Raw genomic sequence first — 24,542 nt, forward strand, 5'->3', positions numbered from 1 at the left:
TCATAAATTAATTTTCGAAGAATCTAATGATAGAGCATATTCTGGATCCTGATCACGTCACGACCCACGCACGTCACGCCCTTGCCGAGTCCGAGTCAGCACGAAGGCTGACTTCTCGCATTGAATCGAAGCCCGTACAGGGAAGCACCCCCTCGGCAAGTCCCGTCTCGGAAAGCTCGGGACGACATCGTATGACGCCGTTCCGCGCATACTGGGCGGCGATCGCATGAAGGTACCATCTCGTTACTCGGAGGATCGGTCGTCACGCCAAATCTACGTACAATCGATCCTCGAGCAATAGTATAAAAGCCCCTGATCGAAACCTGACCAGAGAGAGAAAAAAAGAGAGGACAAACAGACTACTGACTCAATCTCCGAGGGGCCCAAGCTAGAAATCTCTCGACCACGGCCTGTGTGCAGGAACCCGGACATGCGGCCGCCCTGGTTTTATCAATGTACAGTTTTATCAATTCATCTGTAAATGTACACCTAATCTGACACAATGAAGCACTTGCTCCAACTGATAACATATGTTGCTGTCCTAAACAAAGTTCCAAACGCCGTGATATGCAAGTTCACAAAACTATGGCAAACATAAAAATTAAGTAGCTTTACCATCGAGCACAATGTCACTAAATTTAGCATTTGAATCATCACAAGGAAAGATGCAAAACGCAATGCTGAGAATATAAAATAAGGAATATAAATTAGTAAAGTGGTTTCATCTTCCACAGTAGAGTTATTGTGTGCAAACACCATTTGAAATGGTTTAGATCTTTAGAACAATAATTACATCGAGAAACATGAATACGATGAACTTATCTGCTTGCTTATATTAACTCCTCCAGTAGAAACCATATCTTTGTTTCTTGGACTTCCCAATCTGAATAGATATCAAATATAGGAATGAAGAGGAGGGAAGAAGGAAGGGTTCAAATATCTAATATTTCAATCCAGAGTAACACCAGTTGATTACCACCAGGCAGCTCAGGATGTGCTCCTTCAGCAACCAGCGGCCTTGAGGAAGTTATCGAAGGGGCTTGATGCTGGAAGCTGATATAACTGGGGCTGGTAATGGTACCCGACAGCACAAAAAGATGCAGTGCTGGTAGGGGCTTGATATGTGTATGAAACAATGTTCGGCTCAAGGAAGGGATTTCCAATCTGCAATACCAGCGAAGCTGAACTTAGTGCATGAAGGTGCAGAAACAATGTCACACATGTAGGTTGTGTCTAAATCACAGTTACAGAATGAATGATAAACCTCAAGACCATCTTAAGTTTATAAGAAAAAAACAATTGTTTATGGTTAAAATTTTAGGAAATCCACAAAAGAGAATAAAATATTGAGTTCTTTAGCAAAGTATTTCAGAGGCAAGAAAATATTCCAGAACTATTAGTCCAGACAGAGTACTTGGAATTAAATAGAATGTAAAACCCGGGAGATTTGAGGCTCTATGGAAGGCAATATATTATAAGTCAATCACATTCTCGGAGACGATATAAAAGCTAAAGGTCAAAAGTAAATTCTTCGAATTTTTTCTGGTAGTATAGCAAAGAGGAGAAAAAAACATGAAAGCATCAAATTATAAGACGAATGAATAATGAAAATATGCACACTTAATTATATATTAATTTATTAACATAATTCTATACCAAACCCAGTGTAAAACTTTCCATACCCATTGAGAAGTTTCTGTGCACGAGTATAGGGATATTGTCACTTCATTCTGATTTTGTGAATTGCCACTCAAAATGATGTCCGGTTTCTGTTGGGCACTCATGAAGATGGATAATTTTTGCTGCTTCCCCATCAGAAGAGCCTCACAGTTGCCAGCCATTTCTCCAAATGGTATATTACAGTTGTTTGACACCGATAATCTTCCAACTTGCCACGCTGTCTCCAGAACCTGCACCATTATATATTTTTTCAAATGTTAACTATAATAGAAAAGTTATCGAAGGTTCATGCATGGAAAAATATGTACAGTGCTTGGTGTCATTGCTTAAAAATTAAAATAAACTGAACACATACAAGGGTTTAAAGCTTGTCAAATTTGTTGGAAGAATAAGGGTAATAATTTTCTTCCATGTCCAGTAATGGTGGATTATAAATATATGATATATGCTATCACATGAATTAACTGATGTCCCTAAATCCTTATTTTGTTCTGAACTCCATATATAGGCTCTGCTTCAGTAATCTTATTGTTTCAGCAAAACAAATCAACCAAAAAATCTTTCGAAAATAATTGAAGCTAATGACAAAAGCTAACAACAAAAAAATTTTGCTGTGTCAATCAAGATATAGCAGAAACTCGTTACTTGTGTTGCCAAGGTGCCCCATAGAATTTGGATGATAAGAATAAGTTGCTTGTACATAGAGTCATAGCAAGAAAAAATGATTCTCTTTAATGAGAATGATCATATGATTTCATTGAAAAATAGTAAAGTGAGCATTTGAAAGGCACCCGGATTTACAATGTCTTTTAAAGAAAAGCGATCGCTAGAAGTCAGCTAGAATAACAGATTATCAACAGCTACTATGAACTTGTCAACCCTGGTTCAATTGAAGTTTTGACAATAAAGAACGTTATGCCATAAATTTAGTGAATACAGTATCACTGACTTATGAAACAGAATAGGACAAAGATTGTCATCATCAGTCATGGTTGTGTAACATGCTATTCTTAGAACGTCATATATTTGTATCAACAAGACAACATTGTCTCATCAGAAGGCAAATACAACAATGTTATCACAGAAAATACAGGAAAATTAAATGCTTTGACAGCCTAAGGCGATTTGGTAAGAAGGTTTAGGATGAGGTGCCACCCAAACAAACAATGACTGCTGCAGACCAACAAGTAGCATTATATGCAAGTTGAGGAACTGCCAATTATTAATCAATATCATTGTTAGTTTAAGAACAGGGCATAATCATCCAAGACTTTAAGCACACATGGGTATATTCAGTATCTTATGCAATAAAGAAAATTTGGAATAGTGGAAACAAGCCTTCCCAATATGAATCTAGCAAATTCTAGCAAATAAGCAGAAGAAACCATAGATTTTCATTATATCTGGAAATGAGTTAAGGGCGACTATGATGGTACAGTCCTGGCATGGTCTTGTCTGGAAGTCATAAAGGCAGCTTTTACAACAGATTTCATTCTTCCATACTCAACCAAAGTAAGATATATAAAGTGAAGCTAGTTGGCTTCCTATTCATGTTAGAAACTATATGCTTCATCTTCCAAACTGACCAGAAGAGAAAGTCAAAAGATTGTTATTTTTAAGTCATATTTCATATTTTCTACTTGGTTACTCGAGTACCCAGTGATATATATATATATATATATTACAAAATCATATGAATCTCCAACATATGTTAGTCCTATCCAAATCAGATGACATAATGGTGATAGATGGAGGACATAAAAAGAATAGGAAGGATTCGCCCTAGTAGATCCGAGTAAAGTTTGTTCAGAATCAGTAATACACAAAGTTTAAAAGATCACAAAGGAAGTTGGTCTACTAAATCTTCCAAAAAAGACCAGACTGATTGTCCTATAAGTTTCATCCTAGGATCCATTTTGACAAATTCACCTAATGACCAGGTTATACTTGATGGTGAAAGGGTTGTTCAAGTATGAAGGAAATGTATCATTAGGAAGCACCGATGGACTGAATTCTGACACCAGAACATGTCATATACTATGACTCAAAGTTACTGAAGAGGGTCACGCATTGTGAACATACCGATTCTAGTATCTGATTGACACTCAGAAGGTTGTTCTTCACTGTCAACTGTGATTCAGAATCTGCGGGATTCTCAAATGATTCAGTGAAGTCATCATCTATTGCAAGAAGTGCAGGCATGACCTGAAAAAATGGAAACCGATCAACTTCAAGTATTGCATTTATCACCAAATAATCCGAAATCATCTAATTTTCCATACCTCTTGAGATTTCAAGTCTTTCTTTGAGCACAATGGGGAATTAAAACCAGGTAGTTCAATAAATTGAGCCCCTAGCGGACAAACATCATCTGGTGAAAAATCACTAAGGAGCTGTTTCTTTAGAGTAGATAACTCTGACTGCACAGACACAACGAAATCAACAACCATTATAGATGAACCTATACTACAAAGACAGTATGGTAAAAAAGCAATCTGAAAGCTGACAGTGATTACATCTGGTAGATCTCCTAAACTATTGACAATCATGGAAACCATAGCCTCTGTTGAGACATGTCCTGCTGTTGTTATTGCTGAAAGAGACTCCAAAGAAGCATTGTCATCCTCTTTTGACCCATAGACTTGTATTTGATTATCAGCAGCAGCTTTTGAAACTTCCAATCTGCAGTCCTCGACCAAGTGGAGGAATGGATCAACCTAAAAGACATCACATATTATGAAGGTTAATATTTTCTTAGAATCAACTCAGCATTAAATATCAGAATTCAAAATTGTGCAAATCATGGAGTGGATGTAGCTTGCATACAGAAGTTTAAGCTACCACTAAAATAACTAAAATATACATCAAGTAAGAAATGGTGGTTGCTGATTATTCCATAAACGTCAGAAGAGTTCTACTGCAATTTAAATTATTATATGATCAACACCAAGTAAAGACCCTGACACAATCAATGTCATACTTAAAGCTGAAGCAGTAGTGTCTATAAATTGTGGGTAAACAACTTATAATGTGACAACTTGAGAAGTTCTCTGCGAAACAAATATTATTTTTGTATTGCATCAAAGAAATCATTCTTATCCTATCTGATTTCTGGTGCAATATGCAAGTAATATCAAGTATTTAAACAAAGTAATTAAGGATAATCTAATGCCAGAAAGCTGATGATAAACTGCTCACCATCCTTTCTGTGAGTGATGACCTAGCTGTCGGAATAAGAGGTGCAATATTGAAAGCCTTTGAAGAAAACACAATCATTGAAGTCGCCAATGTAAAAAGAGATCGGCGGCGTGATGGTGACAGTGAACCTGCAAAGTGTGAATGCACCATCAGGTATTGTGACTTTGTGATCAATAAAGTGACAATTCGAGAAAATTGAATAGGAAGTGTAAACTTGTACTATGTCAGGAAGGAATATATGCCAAGACATTTTTCAAAGGAATTGCCAACTAAACAAATTAGCACATCAATTGTAATGGCTAGTTAGCTACTCCATAAATTCTGTTAAAAAATCATGAAGGTTCATATATACCACAGGGCACAGACTTAGTTCAGTATATGGTGTCATTATACAAGAAATTGCATGTGTTACAAGCAGCTTAGATGTGAGAACCAATTCATAGATCAATAACCAAGAAAGAAAAATAAAGACATTTAAGAATAGAAAACCTGGAGCAAAAGATGGCTCCTTTGTAAATTTAGGAGCTATAGTAGTTAGTTTCCTTTTCATTAAAAAAAAAAAATTCATGACTTATACAATGACTATGCTTAAAATTTTAAAAAAGGTTGCAGAACTTCAAAATTTACCTCCTCTCCTAAGCGAAACGTCTCTAATCGAAAAGGCAAGCTGAAAGCTACGGGTCAAAATCTCATGAATCGAATTCTGCATCTAAAACATTCATAAGAAAAATAAGCACAAAATATTAACACAATCTGTTATATAGACATAGAAATCCATATAGTTCTATAATTCAGACAGATTCAAAATGGCATCTAAAGCCAAAGGTTTACAACAATAAAACTTCTGAAACTGTTACTGTGCTTATTAAAGAACTAAAACAACAGAACCACCAAAAGATGTCCGCTATGGTGGAGATGGCCAAAAGACTATAAGACTATAATGGAACTGTTCCAATTATATGAAGCAGTGTAACCAAAAAGAACCTGACCTATGTACAATTTGCAATATTGTGACCAAAAAGCTATTCTAAAAATATATACACCAGTTCTATGTTAAAATTATTATTTTGTCATCCAAAATCTCATCCATATCCAGTTTTTTACTGTCAATCCACATAGGCAACATAATAGTACATACAAGATTTATCCTATATACAACTTGCAAAGCATTCCCTATAATCCTCTAAGAAACACATCAGCCACTCAACCATCCACCTCATGCATGAAGATACATACATCTCATCATAAACCATGGATGTCTAAGGAAAATAAAGGTCATCCATGGAGCAAGAATCTATCATGAGGCTTTACAAGAGAAATGATCTTTCTTATAGAAAGATGATCTTTCTATAAAAAAATGGTTACATGTCAACAGTCATTTAAGAAATCAATTGCAAGAAGTAAAGAAATTCAATGATCTTTCTTATAGAAATACCAAACAATATTCCCAAATGTTGCAGTGGTTTATGTTTCAGTATCCAGAAGGACTAGGATCTTGCTATAACTACTGAAAGACCCATTGGTTAAATCATAATAGAATACATTAAACTTGTTTCTCTTAACCATATACAAGTATCTGTATTTATGGGGCAAATTCTGAGTTGAGAACATCAGCTCTCAGGTGGTGAACCTGGGGGGGCTGATATCACTTCTCTTTTCCCTTCCTTTGTTGTCTAGACCTTCATGCTTCTATGTAAAACCTATTGTACACATGAAAGTTGACCAATGGAATTCATATACTACAAAAATGCTAATAAATTAGTCAAATTATTTTTTCTTTGTTCTTCATCCGGTTTTAATTTGTTTTTTGCTTCCAAACTTAATAGGTAATGAAAGCTTGTTAAAAGAGAACCGGACCTAGAAAGTAATGGGAAAATATAATCAATAATTCCTTTTTTGTAGTGAGATTTAACCAAAAACAGCAAAGAAAAAGATGTTCTATTATTATGGAATCACACTAAAATGGTCCTCCCCAAACCCTGCTTGGCGGGAGTCTCATGCAATAGATACGCCCTTTTTACGGAATCACGCTAGATAAAAGAAGTGGAAACTAATAACAACTACTACAACCATGATTTAATTAAAGCCTAAATGGTCTTGTCATCGATATGTATGCATATATATTTGCACAAAAACATGAACTTACATGTTCATGTTACATCCTCTCCAGCTAACATAATCATAATCCTATGATAAGAAGTTTGGCTTCGACTGATGAATATTTTACTTGCAAAATCTCACATGATATATTGAATTTAGTTACCTTATCTCGAGAAAAAATAAGTACCAAGCTGTACGTATGAGCGATAGCTTGATAATTTTCTGGTGTATTTTCAGGTGAGATTGCTTGAACCCAGATGGAAGAAAGCATAAGCATGATTTGCCGACTGCTCAATGTGAGAAAAGTTGGTTCCTGAGATCACAGAAATCATCAAATACATATAAAGAAAGATACCTGAAGAAGTTCTAGTGATACTATATTGATAAAACTCAATATGAGTCAGTATTGAATATACCATGTCCATGCTAGAATTACTAGAAAGATTTGGGTCTGCACTGGGAATTAAAGAATTGGTTCTTATGCTATGAACTCGACTTCGAGATGATTGCAGCTTATGAAATTTTACGTCACTGTTGCCAACTGATAGCCCATCATCACTTTGAGCTCTATTCACATTGTTTTGAAGCCCAGTCTGACGGAAAGAAAACTTTTCTCGTCTTAACTTGCCAAATAGAGCAGCTGAAGATGAAAACACAGAGACAGTCCTTGAGAGCGTCCTCTGAATGTCATGTATCTTTGGTGCTTCTGCAGTAGCTGAGCAAGGTCGGGGGCATACAGAAGATGGAACTAGAACAACAGAGAAGATGCGGTGTGCCTCAATATGTGTCAAACGATCTGGGAGAACCATTGCCAGGAGCAACTGATGAAACAGGGACTCAGGAAATGTCTACAAATATGCAGGAGGTGACAGTATCATTAGAAGTCAGAAAAACACTGTATAAGATAAGAAGATATATAATTGGAGCTCACCTTGTCCTTGTATGACAAATTTGGTAATGATGCAATTATCTGAGCTGTACGATAGACTGTAGAAATAGTTGATCTTGCAACTGATGCAGTTGATGAGATGTTCTCCAACATCATGGCCATTATGTCAAACAGAGGACCTGCATCACCAACCTAAGGAATAAAAATAACAAAATGTTTTAGTTAATATTGCAGGTATGATGGTTGCTGCCAATATTATGCAGAAACAGATGTTATTGCATGTATTTCCTACAAAATAATGGGAAGCATACCAATTTGAAGCATTCTTGATGCACCAGAATAAACAAAACACAGTAATAATTTTTTTTTTTGGTAAGTAACACAGTAATAAATTGTCGGATGATAAAACTAACCTTTTTAGATAACTGAGTTAGACATTCATCTATGGATTTTTGAAATCTTTTGTTCCATTTGGCCATGTCATCCCCCATTTCTGCTTTGTCAAGTGTGCTCTGCATGCTTTTACGCAAGTGCCTCACAAGATCACTTATTGCACTTATTACTGTTACTGATGTTTTAGCTTCTGAATTTTCAGCAAGGTGGGTTGTAACTTCAATGATGTTTAGCTGCATTTCTGGTTGTTTGAACACTGTCTTGTGCTCAAGATGCTTAATTAATATTGAAAACAATAGATGTGCATTTTGCCCTGGAAGAATAAAGGATCACAAAAATCAGATAAAAGAGAACTGTTTCATCACCAAATTTTTACAAAAAGAACTATTAAGCTGCTGATACAAATAACACATAGTAACATCATAACATACAAAAACAAAACATCTTCATACCATAATTTTCCATTACTACTTGCATTTCCAGGAGCACACAAAGAGCAAGCCCTTTATCAGGTGACCACATGTCATTATCATCAAAAAACCGGAACAAAGATTCTAGAACACGTCGAACTGTGGTTGCTTCTCTGGCTAACTTGGCCATGTTATGCAGGCATATCCTTGACCAGAAGTTGGAGCTCTTGGCTTCTTCACTATTCAGAGGAGAAAATAACATAAAGATGTATGCAATAAAATAAATTTTAGATGGAATCAATCATAGAATATTGCAGGGATAATGCCTTACGTAGTCAGACTTAGTTCACCTCGTGAGTCTACAATGCTTTTCCAAGAAGGAATCCTAGTGGCAACCGGAGAAGGACTTGCTTGACCTTCAGTATTACTAACTTCCTGTACCCACCTGTTTTCACTGACCTGGTCGCTCTTGTTGAGATCCTCAGATTTTTTATTCGACTTTTCATAATTCTCCAAGACTACTGAAACAACCTGCATCATTATCAAAGATAACAATTAGAGCATTCATTCATGGAGGGTGGTGTTTAAATATCATTGCCACTGAAGCAAATTGGAAATTTATAGGGGAAGGGAATCAACAGTACATGTCATGACTCATAAGGACACTTGCAATTTCTCAATGTAATTGACAACACAGTTTAAAAAATCTTTGCGGTTGAAAGACAGCTAGGAATACCTATCATTTAGGAGTCATGCAAGCTTTCTAGGCAGAACTTCCTATTACAATGACAAAGGTTCTTTTGGATGTATACTTTTTCCCTTAATATTATTTAATGCTATAATGCCATACTTATCATGATGACATGATCCTTACTAAAAATGTGACGAACTTGCCCAAAAGATTATCAAAAGGCACTCACCTGGAGGTGGATATAACTTAAATACAATCCATATCAGAACATGTATCCCCATGGAATAAATAGGTGTATCAAACTTATTTTTCTTCCCAGAGACTGTAACTATGTATGGTCAAGACTCAAGAGTAATAAAATTCAGGCTCATGGACAAAAAATTATTTGCAAAGTATTGACAAATTATCTATTCAATTTAAACTAGCATCCATATTCATGTTTTCTTAATTAAATGGATGGAATATTATCATAAAATCCTTTTCAAAAGAATCATGCATATAAATTATGGTTAAGCAGCATTTCAGCGCATTTGAAAACTTAAAGAATCAAGATAATCTTACATTATCAAATTCTGCAGAGATGTGTGAGTATTCACCCATAAACCAAATCTGTGCAGTATAACAAATGTCAGTAAGTGCATAAACAACTAGCTTAATAAAATGAACAAGTGCTCAATAAAAAGAAGAACTATATTATGGTGGAGCAAAAATGTTCTGCAAACCATCAAATTGTGCAATATAACAAAGATTGCTGTTCAAGTTATCAATATATTCATAAAATTTAGGTAAACAGGGTTGTGAGCCCATCAACAATCTAACTTTATATGCAACTTTGCACAACATGTCAGGCAAAAAATTCCATGCTTTCTTATTTCACCTTAAAATTGATTTTGCATGCTATCTAGCACAACCCTGAGTTAGATAAATTTATGATCCAAGATGATGGAAGGATGTTGCTTGGCCAATATCATATTTATGACCACCTGCAATTTTTGCTTAACTATCATCCACCAAATGGTTATGTAAACATGACAGCAGCCACAACAAAGAATTCATAGCACAGAGACATGCCATTATAGTGCCTGATTTGTATACATTATGACTAGAATGGATCGACAGGATGCATATGCTAGTCTGGATTGGGTTTTGTGACAAATTGCCCTTTATTGGTATGTCCCATATTCTGGCATACTTGAAACTCAAATCCATGATATAATTTATAAAGAATAAAAGGTGCTTAGGAACAAGGTTAAAATGACAGTCTGGCACCAATACCAGCTGGCAGCTACACTGGTGTGATATTGGTATGAATCAATGTACCGACACTCAGTATAGATCGATACCACTTGGACTAGAGAGAAAGAGAAGTGTGGAAGGATAAGAGGAGGAAGAAGGAAGAGGAAGACAAGCAGAGGAGGAGGAGGAGGAAGTGGTGACCATTACAAGGAAAAGGTACAAACAATGACATAGAAAGGAGGAGGCAGCTGCGAGGCAGCAAAGAGGAGGGGAGAGAGAGATCGCATGAAAGAGAGAGAAAGGATGAGAGGAGAAAGAAAAAAAAACAGACATTAAAAGCTATAGAAAAAGTTAAGGATACAGACAGTAAAAAATTAAAAAAAAATTGATAGATTAAAAAGTTATCAAAAAGTATTAAAAAATAATTTAGGTACCAAGCAGTAAGCTTACCATTTGATACCCGAGGTCCTAACCAATAAAATTAGGTGGTACTCGTAGTAAGGTAACCATTCCAGACAGTAAACATACTAACATAGTATGAATTGAAACCAGACAAAAACCGGTGGTTCATGTACTAGTTTATGGTTGGATTGGCATATACCAAACTCATACTGATTGGTATTTGGTACGACCAGTTTTTCAAACCCAGGTTGGATTAGATCCTGTTATGAATCAGAGATTTCATAAACCCCTGGAAAAATGTTGAAATACTTTGCATATAAAGACAATTTCAGCTGGTAGAAATCATTTTTCTTGTCCTATCCAGCAGTAATTTTATACTTCTAGGAGCATCAGATGGAATCCAAGGAAATCCACATTTTGGCTACCCTTTTTTTGTCAAATAGAATCTAAAATAACTCTATGCTACGAAAAAGACAATGCAGCAGTTGAGGTCAGCACAAGTTTACAACATTCTTGTGCCTATGATTTGCAGACATCACCTTCCATATATTGCAGTTGATGTAAAAAGGATTTTGAAGTGCTCTATGGTGATTGATGAGTTGAAATTCTATTTACAAGCATCGGGAATTCCGAACAAGTATGAGAACACTATAAAGTATAAACTCAATTTGAATAATATAATTGATCCAAGAAGAACTTGGCAGAATCTTTGTCCTTTTCAAGGTCTTCATCCATCTAATTGAAGAATGGGAAAAGACTTCTCAATAAAGAAAGAAGGGACGAAAGCTTTTAACCAAACGACAGAAATTTTTCAATGAATTGACTGATAAAAACACTCTAAGCTGAAAGGATTTAAGTTTCAGAAGCTTTCATCCATGTCAAGCAAAGCTATTTGTTCTGTCAGGTTTCTGGTATTTTAATAAGGGTAATTTAGGAATATAGGATCCTTCAAATAGTGTAGGCATCTGTTTGATCCACAGTGTTTTGCACTGTTTTCATGTCGCAGTCTTTTTTCTGATGGTTTTAGTCTTTTAGATCTCTTTTAGTTGGAAACAGCCTTTTATTCCATGTTTTCAGGCCTCTTTTAAACAGAACTGCCTTTTAAAGGCCCAAAGATTGAATCAGTTACATTAAATGCTCAAGTGATACTGTTTTCAGCGAGAGTCAATCCTCTAAAGATCTTAAAAGAACTGAACCAGCCTTTAAGTTTTGGACATTGTCGCCTCCATCACCTCATTGCATCATCACCACCACTTGCTTCATTGTCATCACAGCCCATGTCTCATTGCAGATTCATGATTCACAATAGAGAGAAGAAGATGAGAGAATTTAGATTTTAGACATGAGGTATTGTTTATCTTATCATATATAGGTGTTTTATACCTTTTTCTTTGCCTTTTGGATTTCTGCTCCAATGGCACACACACACACACACATATACATATATATATAAAAAGCGGAAAAAGGGTATAAAGCACCTATATCTGATTCATGTCTAAATTCTCTCATCATCGTCTCTCTATTGTGAATCTACGAATCTGCAATGAGACACGGGCTGTGATGGCAATGAAGCAAGCGATGCTGATGATGCAATGAGGTGACAATGTCCAAATATGGGTGTTCTATACCTTTTTTTTCGCCTTTTGTATTTCTGCTCCAATGGCACATTGACTGTGCTAACATAGGACACAGCACATATATATGTATATGTATGTATGTATATATATATATATATATATATATATATATATATATATATATATATATATATATATATATATATATATATGTATGTATATGTATATGTATATGTATATATAGATATAGATATATATGTATATATGTGTGTGTGTGTGTATATATATATATATATATATATATATATGTATGTATGTATGTATGTATGTATGTATGTATGTATATACATACATACATACATGCATACACATACATACATACATGCATGCATATATACATACATATATACACAAGGTTTTCAATTTCGATGTATACCACTCGGTACAAGCGATACGTACTGGTCCAAGAGGATACCGATATGTAGATCGCTCTCTACCGAGTGGTACCAGTGTTTTGACCCTATATCAGGCGATACGAGGTTTGTATCAGGTGGTAACGATCGAAATCCAACTATTACCGAGGCGTATTGGTCGATATGCCTCGGATTTTGAATGTTATTGAGGTGTACCGATCGGTATGCCTTGGGTTTCGATTGTTACTAAGGCATACCTGTTGGTACGCCTTGTTATTTTTGGAGGTTTTTTAGAAATTTTTGGGCGTACCAACCTAGTGTACCGTCGGTATGCCTCGGTACATACCATATTGAGCAAGGCTCGGTATACCGATGCAAACCGAAATTGAAAACCTTGTATATGCATACATATATATATACATATATAGATACATAGATATATACATATACACATATATATATGTATGTATATATATATGTGTGTATATATATATATATGTATATATATATGTATATATATTTATATACACATATATATATATATATACATATATATACACATATATACATATATATGCATATATATACCTATGCACATATACATACACATATATAATCTGTTAGGCAGAAGTTCACCAACTTATATGCCCATACCTATGTGAATTGTCCAGCAATAGTGTTTCAAAAGTAAAGAGAAGTATTGCCCCCATATTGAAGGAAATTACCATTGAAGAAAGGGCTCGCAGTCCTGCAGCACGCATATCATTTGCCCTCTCATCCTCCCCCATTTCCTGAGCAAGCTCGCACAGTTTTGGAATTAGGCCTTCCAAATTGAACATATATGTGCCATCTATCTGAGATACAACAATAGAAAAACACTAACCTTCATTAGGTGTTCCTTCATTAAATTGCAGTAAGTAATATGAAAGAAAAGGCTAACCTGGCATATAACAAAGTCAAAAATAGTATGGCATCCTATAATACACATCTCATCCTGTCTTCTCTGATCAAGAAGTGTGCATATAATGGTTAATAAGCTGCTAGCAAAAAGTGGCCTGCAACAGATACATTTTGAATTCAGTTAGTCCAGTTTTATTAGTGATTGGTGAATTCTTGAATTAGTGAAGAACGAAGAAAGTTCCACTTCCATGCTACTGCAAGAAAACAATAACACTTTTTCGTGAGAGTATATTGTTAAGCTTAACATTATATAATGCTAAAGTTAATGGAGACAAGAAGCAATTCCAAATATAGAGTATCTATGAAATAATAATGTAGGGAAGAAAATGTAAAGCCTGGTTTGCAATGATGTACCAAAATTGCTTGAATTTAAGTGGAAATGCTGTCAAGATCAGTCCAAAAATGGAAAACCTTGTTTAAGACTAATTTATTTGAAAGCAATGCCTAGTTGCCTACTCATAAGTTTTGAAAGGCAGTTGAGATTAAAAAGTATTATAGTGTGGTGTTGGTAGAACTAGAAGTACCAAATATTCTGTGTGCTCTTCACTGTTTATAAATTTGAGTACTACTAGCAGTCCTTGAACGGTTGTCACATAATGTTAAATCCTGGTGGTTGTTGTTAACACCTTATTCATCCAATTGCTGCCCACACTACAAAAGGTGCATGATTATGAGCCAATCAACTATCGTTGGTAATTACCTGTTGTTAAGAATCCAACCTGACAGTTCTCTGGTTGGCTAATACTCACTTTGTTCCACAACCCAGTGACAGTCATCTCTTGATTAAAACTCCAGTCAAACTTATTGTCGGTTGGCTTAGGCTACTTTTATGTGCTAATAATTATCCAAATTAGAGGGCCCTATGACAAAATTTTATATCAGAATATAGAATTTATAATAAATGCAAACATATCTAAGTTCGTAAATATGCACACTTAGTGAGAGGTGACAGTAAAGTTCCTAGATGTTCTCCCTATCCAATAGAATGAAATTCTTAGTCTAGGAAAGAAAAATTAATTTCTCCCTTTACAGACATCTCAACAAACAATATACTCATATAAAGATAAGGTTTTAACTTTTAAATACTGACCGGACCATGATATATCAAGCCTTAATTACTGGTACAATGAAGTACTAATATCAAAATGTATAGCTTGACACCACTAGACCACAATATATCAAGCCTTAATTACTGGTCCAATGAAGTACTAAAACCAAAATGTATAATTTGACACCAGTACATATACAGCTCATTTTTATTCTTTTTGTTATGTTATTCGATGTTTCCAGGCAGTACCACATCAATATATTGCCCAATATACCAGTATCATACCAGTCTGATAGGCAACTGGGCAGGTAATTATATATAATCGAAGAGTTACCATGAAAAGCACCATATAAATCTCATGACAAAACTAATATGGAAAATGAAATTTAACTAGGCATTAGATCTGTCTCAGTGAATTATAAGAGCAATTCTAGAAAAGGAAATAAATTGGAAGTGTTAATTTGTTCCCCCAGAGGATTCAAATCTTAGAATTCTACCAACTTTGGTAACTACGAAATGGTATGATACTGATATATCGGATGGTACATTGATCTGTTTCATCCGGTATTACTTAATAAAATAATTAATTAATAAAATATGATAATGTGTTGATATCAAGCTATATGTTTCAGTATTGGTACTTGGTTGGATCAGTGAAAACTGGTCCTATTGCCGGGTATGGTTGAGACATAAAACATTGGTTTCTCCAAAATGTGAAATATGCATTTCCAATCATAAGAGTTTGTCTTGTAAACTCCCTAAAAGTGTTTTCCCTTTATGATTTTAGTCACTGATGCTATTTAAAGTTGATTCAGATTAAATAAGAGAATTCCAAATAGTGTAATGTCATCAAAGTGTGTGCATAACTGCATATTGCTGTCCAATAAATTTTACAAAGTTTTGACCTGTTCCAACACTCAAAGACATGCCATCATGGTTCTAGCTGAAGGTTAGACTCCTTCAATTCCCAAAAAAAACAGCCCCAAGCTTTCCTGTGTTTGGCTCTGTCATTTGCCAATTTGATAATTCCCTTGATATGCAGAAAGTGCTCTTCTTCATTTTGATTATGACTTATGCAAGGAAAAATTAAAAAGTCATTTGAGCTCCTTAATGGATCATACAGTGCATGGTTAAAGACCAATCTCCAATATTCAAAACTTACCAAATAAATGTGGTTAATTCAGAAATGAAATTACATAGTTTCCTTCAAAATTTTTAGAGGCCTGGTTAGTTTATAAAAGCAAATAAATAACTGCTACTAAACATCATATCATATGTAGTTTAGACATTCAGTGGGGTTATACTATGGCTACAATGTGGGACAATCCAGTTTAATGTTATCTATGGAACCTTGTAAGTATTTAGCAATAACAAGAGTTAGTTTATACTCTATAGGTCATCTCATAATTGTGTTATTGTTTTTAAGAAACTGAAAATGATCTGCATTGGAATAGTATTTTATATGATTTAGAAAGCATAAATTGTGTTTAATTGTTTATCTAGCTTTATAATAAAGAAAAGAGCATGATAAAAGATCCCATAAACAAATCAATCAGTGGAGATAATATCGTAGTGCGATAAGGCTACCACGGATAAGAACCAAATGTGTATCAAGTGATCATCTCACATGACAAACTATTGTTGGTCTTAGTTATAAATGACAATATCACTTAGGGAAACACAAACTTGAGATTCTCAGTATGCAAGGGTATATGGAAAGAAAGGCTTGGACGATAATTGTACTTATGTTGCTCTCCAAAATTGGAAAATTCCGGGAGGATGCTGTTGTACATATGAACTTAGTAACCTACTCTGGGGAGACATATGAGAGGATATACCAAATTACAAATATAAGATAGTCAGTTTTCTATAACATTACTGTTTTGTATTTTGTTTAAAAATATGTAATAACATCTAATGGCTGTCCTCCAGAAATTAAGATATCTAAGCACTAACAAATTTCATTTATGAAGAACTTTGATTGTTGTTGTACGTTGCATGTTTAATTTGAAAAACAGAGATATGACTTGTCAAATAATTTCAGCCCCTTTAACACATATAGTTGAAAATTCTTAATCATCTTCATGGCTTCGCCAAAAAGCATCACTTAAACCCAGAATTATCTTCCATGATCTATCATCTTTTTGTATTTCTTGGCTACAACAATGTGGATATCACAATAAACCAGATAGTGCAGAAACTTAAGCCATTGCACCTTAATTCCAGGTCCTTCATACTTGCCTATATAACTGTGATAATGTTAAAGTAAAACTATAACAATATGATCATTGGTCACATAAATGTCAAACCTCACAAAACGATCTAAAATCAGTTTAAGCAAGGTGAGGAAAACAAGAAATTTGGAGACAAAGTCAGTAGTGATGGCACCTTCATAAGAACTTGGATATAATAATGTGTAATGTGCTTATTTGGAGCTTGTATAATTCTGTGGAACTTTCATTCAATTGATCCTAAAACTGCCTACCTGTTCCCAATTTTCTCTTTTGGCAACCACTAGTTTATGTAAGAATTTTTTTCTGTACAATAATTAAACAAATCTTGATACATTATGCAAAAAGATATATCCTCAACAGAATTATAAAAAATGGCCTTGCATTATTTAACAAAACTAGAATGAAATACAGAATCAGAAAGCATGCAGTTGATTGATAAGAAGAAAACTTACATCTGCTCCTTACAAGAGACTAATAATTTCCGGTAAATGCACAGGACGACTTTAACTGTGCCAAAGTGCTCAAGCCTCAATTCCTTGTAAAATTTCTGTTCCAGATAACTCGTTATCTGTTCAAAAAATTTCACATTCTCAGATTTAAATTGCATCAACAAAAAATAACAAACTGACGAAAAAAAGAATGCTTATTGTTTTACCTACCTAAAAAAATCCAATTAAAAACAAATCACAAACCGTGATAAGACTTTAAAAACTAAGAGGACTTATTTGTAAGAGATGATTGGCACATACATGTTTCTTAAAATAAAAATGCTACCAAGCAGTTCAGAACACATTGCTAACTTGAGCAAGCATTAGGAAATAGCACAGTTATGGTAGAAATGGGCAAAAGAAAAATGTCCACTAAGCACTGTGAACTTAATATGTCATCTCTATTTAATGTACTTCCCCAAATAAAATGTAACATGAAAAACATATAAAGAAGGCATACTTTCAAGACAATTCAAAGGAAAACTTCAAGAAGCTTAGTGGTGAAAGCAGGATATAAAACTTCTTCTTTTGACACTAATTATTTCTCTTCTCTATCTGCTATCAAGAGAAGCTAGAAAGAAACTTTGGGTCATGGGTAAAGGACATCAAATAATTAAACAACTTGCCGTATGTTGTGTGTGTGATGATGACGAAGTTGGTTTTTGATTCATGCCTAACAAGAAAAAGGGTAACAGAAATTACCTTCGGAATTCGTAATGGATTCCTGGAAACATATTCACACAGTTTGCTGATTTTTCGATCGTTTGGCTCTTCGTCCTGTAAGATAAGTCACAACATTTCCTTTGACAATCAACCAAAAAAGAAAAATGCATTTTAATAAATGTCACTTTGTGGCTAGACAAAAATCATACGAGGGTGGAAAGGTGAATGAACATTATTTCTCTTACATTTTCTCAAAAATGTTTCTAAACAATTGAACAAAAATATGTTGGATAATGCAAGCATTACAAGAGCCTCGAACATTGGAACTTTTCAGGAACAAAAATGTATCCTGTTGTCAAAATGAAGAGGCACAACTGAGATCGATTGACACCAAAGAAAACATTAAAATTTGTCTTGATGGTACACACCAGTGTTTTGCTAGAACCATATGTGATGTTGGCATAGCTCAGAATGCAGCCATGCTGAAACAAATGTGCCATTGAAACCAATAAATGGGGAAAAGAAAAGAAGAGAGGAGGGAGAACACTTATGTGCTTAGGCTACTCTTTGGTAGTTTCTACAGCTCTACCACAGCTATAATTCAATGGGCAAGGGATTGACAGAGGTGGCTTTAAGCTTAGACATGTGACAAATCGAAGAGGATCCATCATGGATCAGAAATCCAACGAACATATTAGGGTTTGGTTTATAGTCACTAGGGTTCAAGTTATATGCCTGGACCTGTCTTAGATTAAGTATGGGCTTGGTTTGTCATTCGAACTCATGGATCAGTTTAGCTAGCTGGAGTTAGTATATATGGAAAGACAAAGTTTGCAATACTATCCAATGTAATTCGGTATGGGCACTATTTACTAGTTCGACAACTCACCAGCAAAAGGAACATGTAAACCAGGTGGTACATAGTTTTTTTTTTTCAACTGTTTTTCAGATTTTTTTCGAAACTTGGTACATATCGGCATATCAACGCCCGTCCGGGCTAGGACCTGTCTGGTACCCAAAATTAAAAATCTTTTCGAAAAAAACTACTCAAAATCAACAATTCACCGGTCATTCCATAACTAGAACAATATGTGACACCTGGTAAGGAGTGGCAGGGCTGAATATATTAAAGGATAACAATTTTGAGCTGTATGGTTTAAGCCATTTCACAAGCAGAATTGGTACAGAAAATAGAAGCCCATAATTTTTTTTATCAGATAAGGATGCTTAATAGAAAAATTCAGCAACCAGCATCATATACAGTTAATGTTTCTGTTTTCCTACTAACACAAGATATAACCATCTTTTCATAATTTTCACATATTACATGGTTGAACAGTTCCATCAACACAATAAGATTTCTTTTCAAAAAGCTATAGATTTTCTATTTGGGCAGCTAGAACCAATGACTTACAATTTGGATATCCACATGACATTATACTTAATAGAAAGAAAGATCCAATCTGTTCAATCATATGAACAAGAATGCAAACCTCCTCCTAAGTCCTGACAATATAATTGATTCAAGGCATAAAGAGAATGTCTCATCGGATATTAAGAAATCCAAAAGCATGCTTTCTCCAATTGTTTATAATACATTAGCAAGTTTGTGTTTTTAAGACACATGATTTGTAGTCATGTGATAACATCATGCAGGATGCTAGATGCTTTTCCTAAATACAGCCTACAAAACTACATCTAGTAATCTCTCCTCAGCATGTGATACTCAAGAATTTACCCCCTTAATGAACAGCCCCCTCTTTTCTGCATAATACTGATCACAAGGTCATGACTTTTTTAATGACTAATTTTGTTTGCAAACTCCATTAGGTAACTCTGAAGGAGATCTGCATGAATCTGTATAAATTTCATATGGTTCTTAGTTCTTACATTGTACCTCTTCTTTCATGAATGGTGAATCATGAAGCACTAGTTCTCTGTATTATGTTCTGCACTCCACTACCCTAAACCTCCATAAGAAAGCAACCAAAAATCCACAAAAAACAACATGCACCTAAGAAAAATCGAGACACTGCATAGTTAAAACACCTAAGAAAATCCCATCTTGTGATATTGTAAATGTTAGTAACTTTGTTCTAGATTGTATATGACACGAAACCATGAAAATTACCTACATTTCTATTCATGATCCCTCTCCGGTTAGTAACTTTGCTTGTTGATAAAAATATATAGAGGCAGAATTCATGAGTGAGATGCCTAGGAACATAGCAAGGGTGGTGCATGTGGCAATGTCGACAACCTCTGATTCATTTTACTGCCAAAATGATTACTTTGATCTCTGTCATCTGAGAATGACATAATGGTATAAAATACATTGGATATTTACTTTTAACTTCAAGTTATATGTACCAAGAAAATGGACTTTGCGAGATACTGCTCCATCCTAGAGAAACACATGGCAATATCTCATTGAAGTGGTTTCCTGATTTAGTATTGATCAGTTTCAGGTGGAACCAGTTCTTTATGAGAAAAACTGAGTGAGACTTTATAGTGTCAAATAAAACAGATTACAGATATCAGAACTTGCGACCCTGTCGCCCAATCAAAACCCAAAGATGGCATTTACAGTTCGAGAGTGTAGCAAAGACCTGTTCAGGTATGTCTTAACTTTTCTCCACATTTATTTTGTCTTCCTTTTTTCATTTTACTCATACCAGACACCACACCAGATTGGTCCAAGCAATAATCAATACAGGACTGGCACATGATAATTAGTTCCTTCAGAAGTGCAATGTCCATGAAATAATACAAACTAAATCAACTCTTAATTACTTCAGAACAATCAAGGTAAAAATATATGCAGTATTTTAGTGATATCATATTATCACATAACATTCAGAAATGCAGTATACTAAGTAAAAGAAACAAAGAAAAAGGAAACTCACTTGGGATCGAGGAAAGATATCAGCTAGTAGCTTCTTGTATCGCTTCACTGGCTGCCGAGACCTAGTTCGTAAAGAAGGGCAAAAGATACATAGGCTTTCACAAGCAGGCATAATGCTCCTTGATACTACCCCCATCTTCCTAAACAAGTACTATTATGTCAAGGGGAGCCCTCAAATTATTGGTGTTAAACCTACATTGGTAATAAAGTCAGTGACTTATATATTCCAGCCATAAAAACATAACAAAATCACATCCATGATAAGACTCAAACTTAGGCGCAGAGGATGTAGCCTATCTAAATTTTCATTTTTTTGAGAGGAATTTCAAGTAAAACGATAGCTTCATCAAAGGGGGTTCACAAACAATTAACATATCAAGATTTTCAATGCCATCCCATTCAATTGAAAAATAACAAACAATTACCCTGCTCATTCCATATGTACACCTGTCATTGTACTTATTACCTACGTTCAACCTGGTTACAAGATTTACCGAATTTTTCCTGATAACAAATGCAATTGAACCAGAAAACCTAATGAACCACATTAAGAAACTTAGTCAGCGTTGCAAGATAACATACGGGAGACGAAATCAGGAGGGATTGAGGACGATAACAGGTGTTGGACCCTGCTCTGCACAATTCTTTCTCCAAAACGAAAGAAAGCAAGCAAAAACACAAAAAAAAAAAGGAGAAAGAAGAGCAGAACGGAAGGGAAGACTGGAATCGCTCCAACCTTTCCCCTCGCCCTTCTCCTCCTCCTCCTCCCCTTACTCCGCCTTCTGCGAAGCAGCGAGCGGTTCTTAGGCGAGAAACCTAAAGAGGAGAGGAGAGAGATAACAGGCGTGACCGTTTCAAGCCTTTTAAAAGAGCCCCAAAGACCTGTTAAAAACAAACGGAATTGCTTCCCGACTTACTCTATTTTCTACCCATTTCATTATTGGGGAAGATTTTCGGGCCCGGCTGGGCTTACAAGTGGGTCCCATAAAGAGGTGACATTGGTCACGACGAGGATTAGCGCGAGGGGTCGTAAGTGACGGTGGTGGGACGTGTATACCGTTGGACGTGCCGCCCACGTGTGGGGCCAACAATAGTTGCCCGCACCTCTAACGGTTTTGCACCATCCTTTAAGAGGACTCTCTCCATTAACTGACATCTGATTGCGTTTACCCGCGACGCAACGCTGGGCCCCATTGGAGACCAACGGTGAGGCCCGCCTCTCTTCTGAGAGTAATCCGTAATAGATGTGGCGTAATTAGTACTAAACTTGCCCAATCAAAACATAGGTATAGTTGTCTGGTAAGTCAAAACGTGTCGGAAAGATATTGTTCTTTCATTAATTAACTATCGATGCCACTTTGGTGTTATTAGCAATTTATTACATCGCCGTGGACAAAAATGTCAGAAGAAAAGGGAAAATAGGAGATTTGTATTGGCAACCTTTTTATTATTATTATTATTTACAACATAAATTTCTATTGGCAATCCATCCCATACAATCGATAACCTTTTTTAAAAATAATAAATTATTATATTTACTATTTATATTCTTGTATTATTAATTTATTTTTTATAATTTTTTATTTCATCCTTGTGGTCATTGTCATGTCACTCATCGTTCCCTTAACGTAATTAAAAAAAAGATGATATTTAATTTGTTTGCTCAACTTGTAGGATTTTGTTGTTCAAGAAACTATAGAAAACAGCAAATCTTTGAACCAAACCCAGAATTTGATCTACTTAATTTGTTTGATGAAGTGAGATCTAAGAGATTAAGTACCAAAAGGCAATAATTTTATGATCACAATTCACAAGCATATCATGTGATCGCCAATTCTAAAGCAAAAGCTTGTGGAGCTAAGAAGAAGATTTTATGGAGAGAAAAGCAAGGATATATATATATATATATATATATATATATATATATATATATATATATATATATATATAATCCTAATTCTTACATGTGAATGAGAAGATTAGAAGAGGGCGCAGTAATTGGCCGGGTGGCAGTTGACGGTGGTTACGGGAAAGAAGGGGGCGGTGAAGTAAGGCTCCATCACGAGCTGGGACTGGACGGCCTCGATCGACGCGGCGCCATCCATCAGATCCCTCACCAGCGCGGCGTGGCACGACCACAGCCGCGTCAGCGCCGCCCGGTACTTGGCTGCCAGACACCGCAGCCGCAGCCGGCGGAGGAGCCCCGCCAGGAGCCGCCGCCCGCGCCACCGCCACCCCCGCCGCGAGCCCAGCCGGACCACCGCCATCCTCCTCCTCCGCCGCGGCAGGCGGAGGACCGTGGGGCGACCGGGGAGGGCCGGCGGGCAGCGGCCGCCGTCGTTGGACGTGAGCATCCCGGTGGCGGAGAAGGCGAACGAACGATGGTCAAGACTCGAGTGCGCGAGGGAGGGTAGGCAGGCAAACGAGATGTAAAGCAAGTGGGGGACTGGGTTCTGCTCACTCGCGGTGAGACTGTCGTAACATGGCATGCTCCGATGGGATTAGTATAACAGCTGTTGGAGTAACACAGAAAAGATTAATTGGAGCAGTAACACAGAGCTCCACATATAAAAAAAGAACAAGCAAGAGCATCAAGATTTGGTGTCTTCCTGAGATCTTGCTGACATGATCTACTCTCTGTCCAGTGTCGAATGCAGTAAAGTCAAATGTGCAACTGTTCAGGTTGCCAAAACACTGCATCATTATTGCTGTCACTGTTACTGTGGATGGACACACCATCATGTAAACCTGATCTGGTATTTTGCTTTGCACACACAGAATACAGAGTTGGGTGGAGTTCCTGCACCCCTAAAAGGGACTTGAGATTTATCTTCGAAGCTCATCTTATTTCTGTGATGGCTTCCACTTGGAAGTCAGTCCTTCATATCTGAGACATGCTTATGAAATGGCAGACTTCTCTACGTTTCAGCATAGTTAACTTCATCCATTCTCTTTCCATGAAGAAGAATGATGTGAGTGCTGAGAACTTTCACGAGTGGTTGGCTAATCATCAACAGTGGTTCATAACTTGCAAGTGCTTAATTGTTTTTGGTGTTCATTCCGTTGGGCCTACCCAAATATTTCAATTATTTGCCGACATACTTTCTTGGATTGTCTGCATCTGGTTCGATGAAGACAGCAACCGGAAGGAAGAAGATGCTCTGCGTGATCCATTTGTGTGGATGCTCCTGAGACAGCACCAAAGATGTTACTGGTGCAGAAGAAACCATGGCATGGTCACAGGACTGTGATCAG

The 24,542-nt window shown here is 36.0% G+C and overlaps 1 protein-coding gene across 5 annotated transcripts; it reads right to left on the reverse strand.

Annotated features, from left to right (window-relative positions):
- Positions 1-681: 681 nt before the first annotated feature.
- On the reverse strand, positions 682-23,776 carry LOC135617418 (protein SEMI-ROLLED LEAF 2-like). Of its 5 annotated transcripts, none has more exons than XM_065117601.1 (20): positions 23,252-23,776; positions 21,289-21,479; positions 18,422-18,496; positions 17,684-17,799; positions 13,930-14,044; positions 13,715-13,843; positions 9,923-9,970; positions 9,002-9,201; positions 8,713-8,909; positions 8,281-8,573; positions 7,910-8,059; positions 7,395-7,826; positions 7,142-7,291; positions 5,506-5,587; positions 4,879-5,006; positions 4,197-4,397; positions 3,963-4,100; positions 3,763-3,885; positions 1,683-1,910; positions 682-1,164 (listed from the first exon to the last, which is right to left on the reverse strand). In XM_065117601.1, the coding sequence occupies exons 2-20, from the start codon at positions 21,421-21,423 to the stop codon at positions 1,003-1,005; spliced, it is 3,102 nt and encodes a 1,033-aa protein (XP_064973673.1). In that variant the 5' UTR covers positions 21,424-21,479; positions 23,252-23,776; the 3' UTR covers positions 682-1,002. The 5 variants fall into 5 exon arrangements, with proteins under 5 accessions (XP_064973673.1, XP_064973660.1, XP_064973667.1 ...); XM_065117588.1 differs by lacking the exon at positions 23,252-23,776 and having other exon boundaries at positions 682-883; positions 977-1,164; positions 21,289-21,427; XM_065117595.1 differs by lacking the exon at positions 23,252-23,776 and adding an exon at positions 21,870-22,009 and having other exon boundaries at positions 844-1,164.
- Between the last annotated feature and the right edge of the window lie 766 nt (positions 23,777-24,542).

This window comes from Musa acuminata, chromosome BXJ1-3 (genome assembly GCF_036884655.1).
Source record: "Musa acuminata AAA Group cultivar baxijiao chromosome BXJ1-3, Cavendish_Baxijiao_AAA, whole genome shotgun sequence".
Taxonomy (NCBI): domain Eukaryota; kingdom Viridiplantae; phylum Streptophyta; class Magnoliopsida; order Zingiberales; family Musaceae; genus Musa; species Musa acuminata.

Bases quoted from the DNA above. Each gene is read 5' to 3' on its own strand.
- LOC135617418 (XM_065117601.1), bottom strand. From the start codon at position 21,423: ATGGGGGTAGTATCAAGGAGCATTATGCCTGCTTGTGAAAGCCTATGT. The intron at 9,202-9,922 runs GTAAGATTATCT...ATAATGATGCAG, and splicing joins TCTCTGCAGAATTTGATAAT to GTTGTTTCAGTAGTCTTGGA. The intron at 1,911-3,762 runs GTATGTTCACAA...ATAATGGTGCAG, and splicing joins TCAATCAGATACTAGAATCG to GTTCTGGAGACAGCGTGGCA.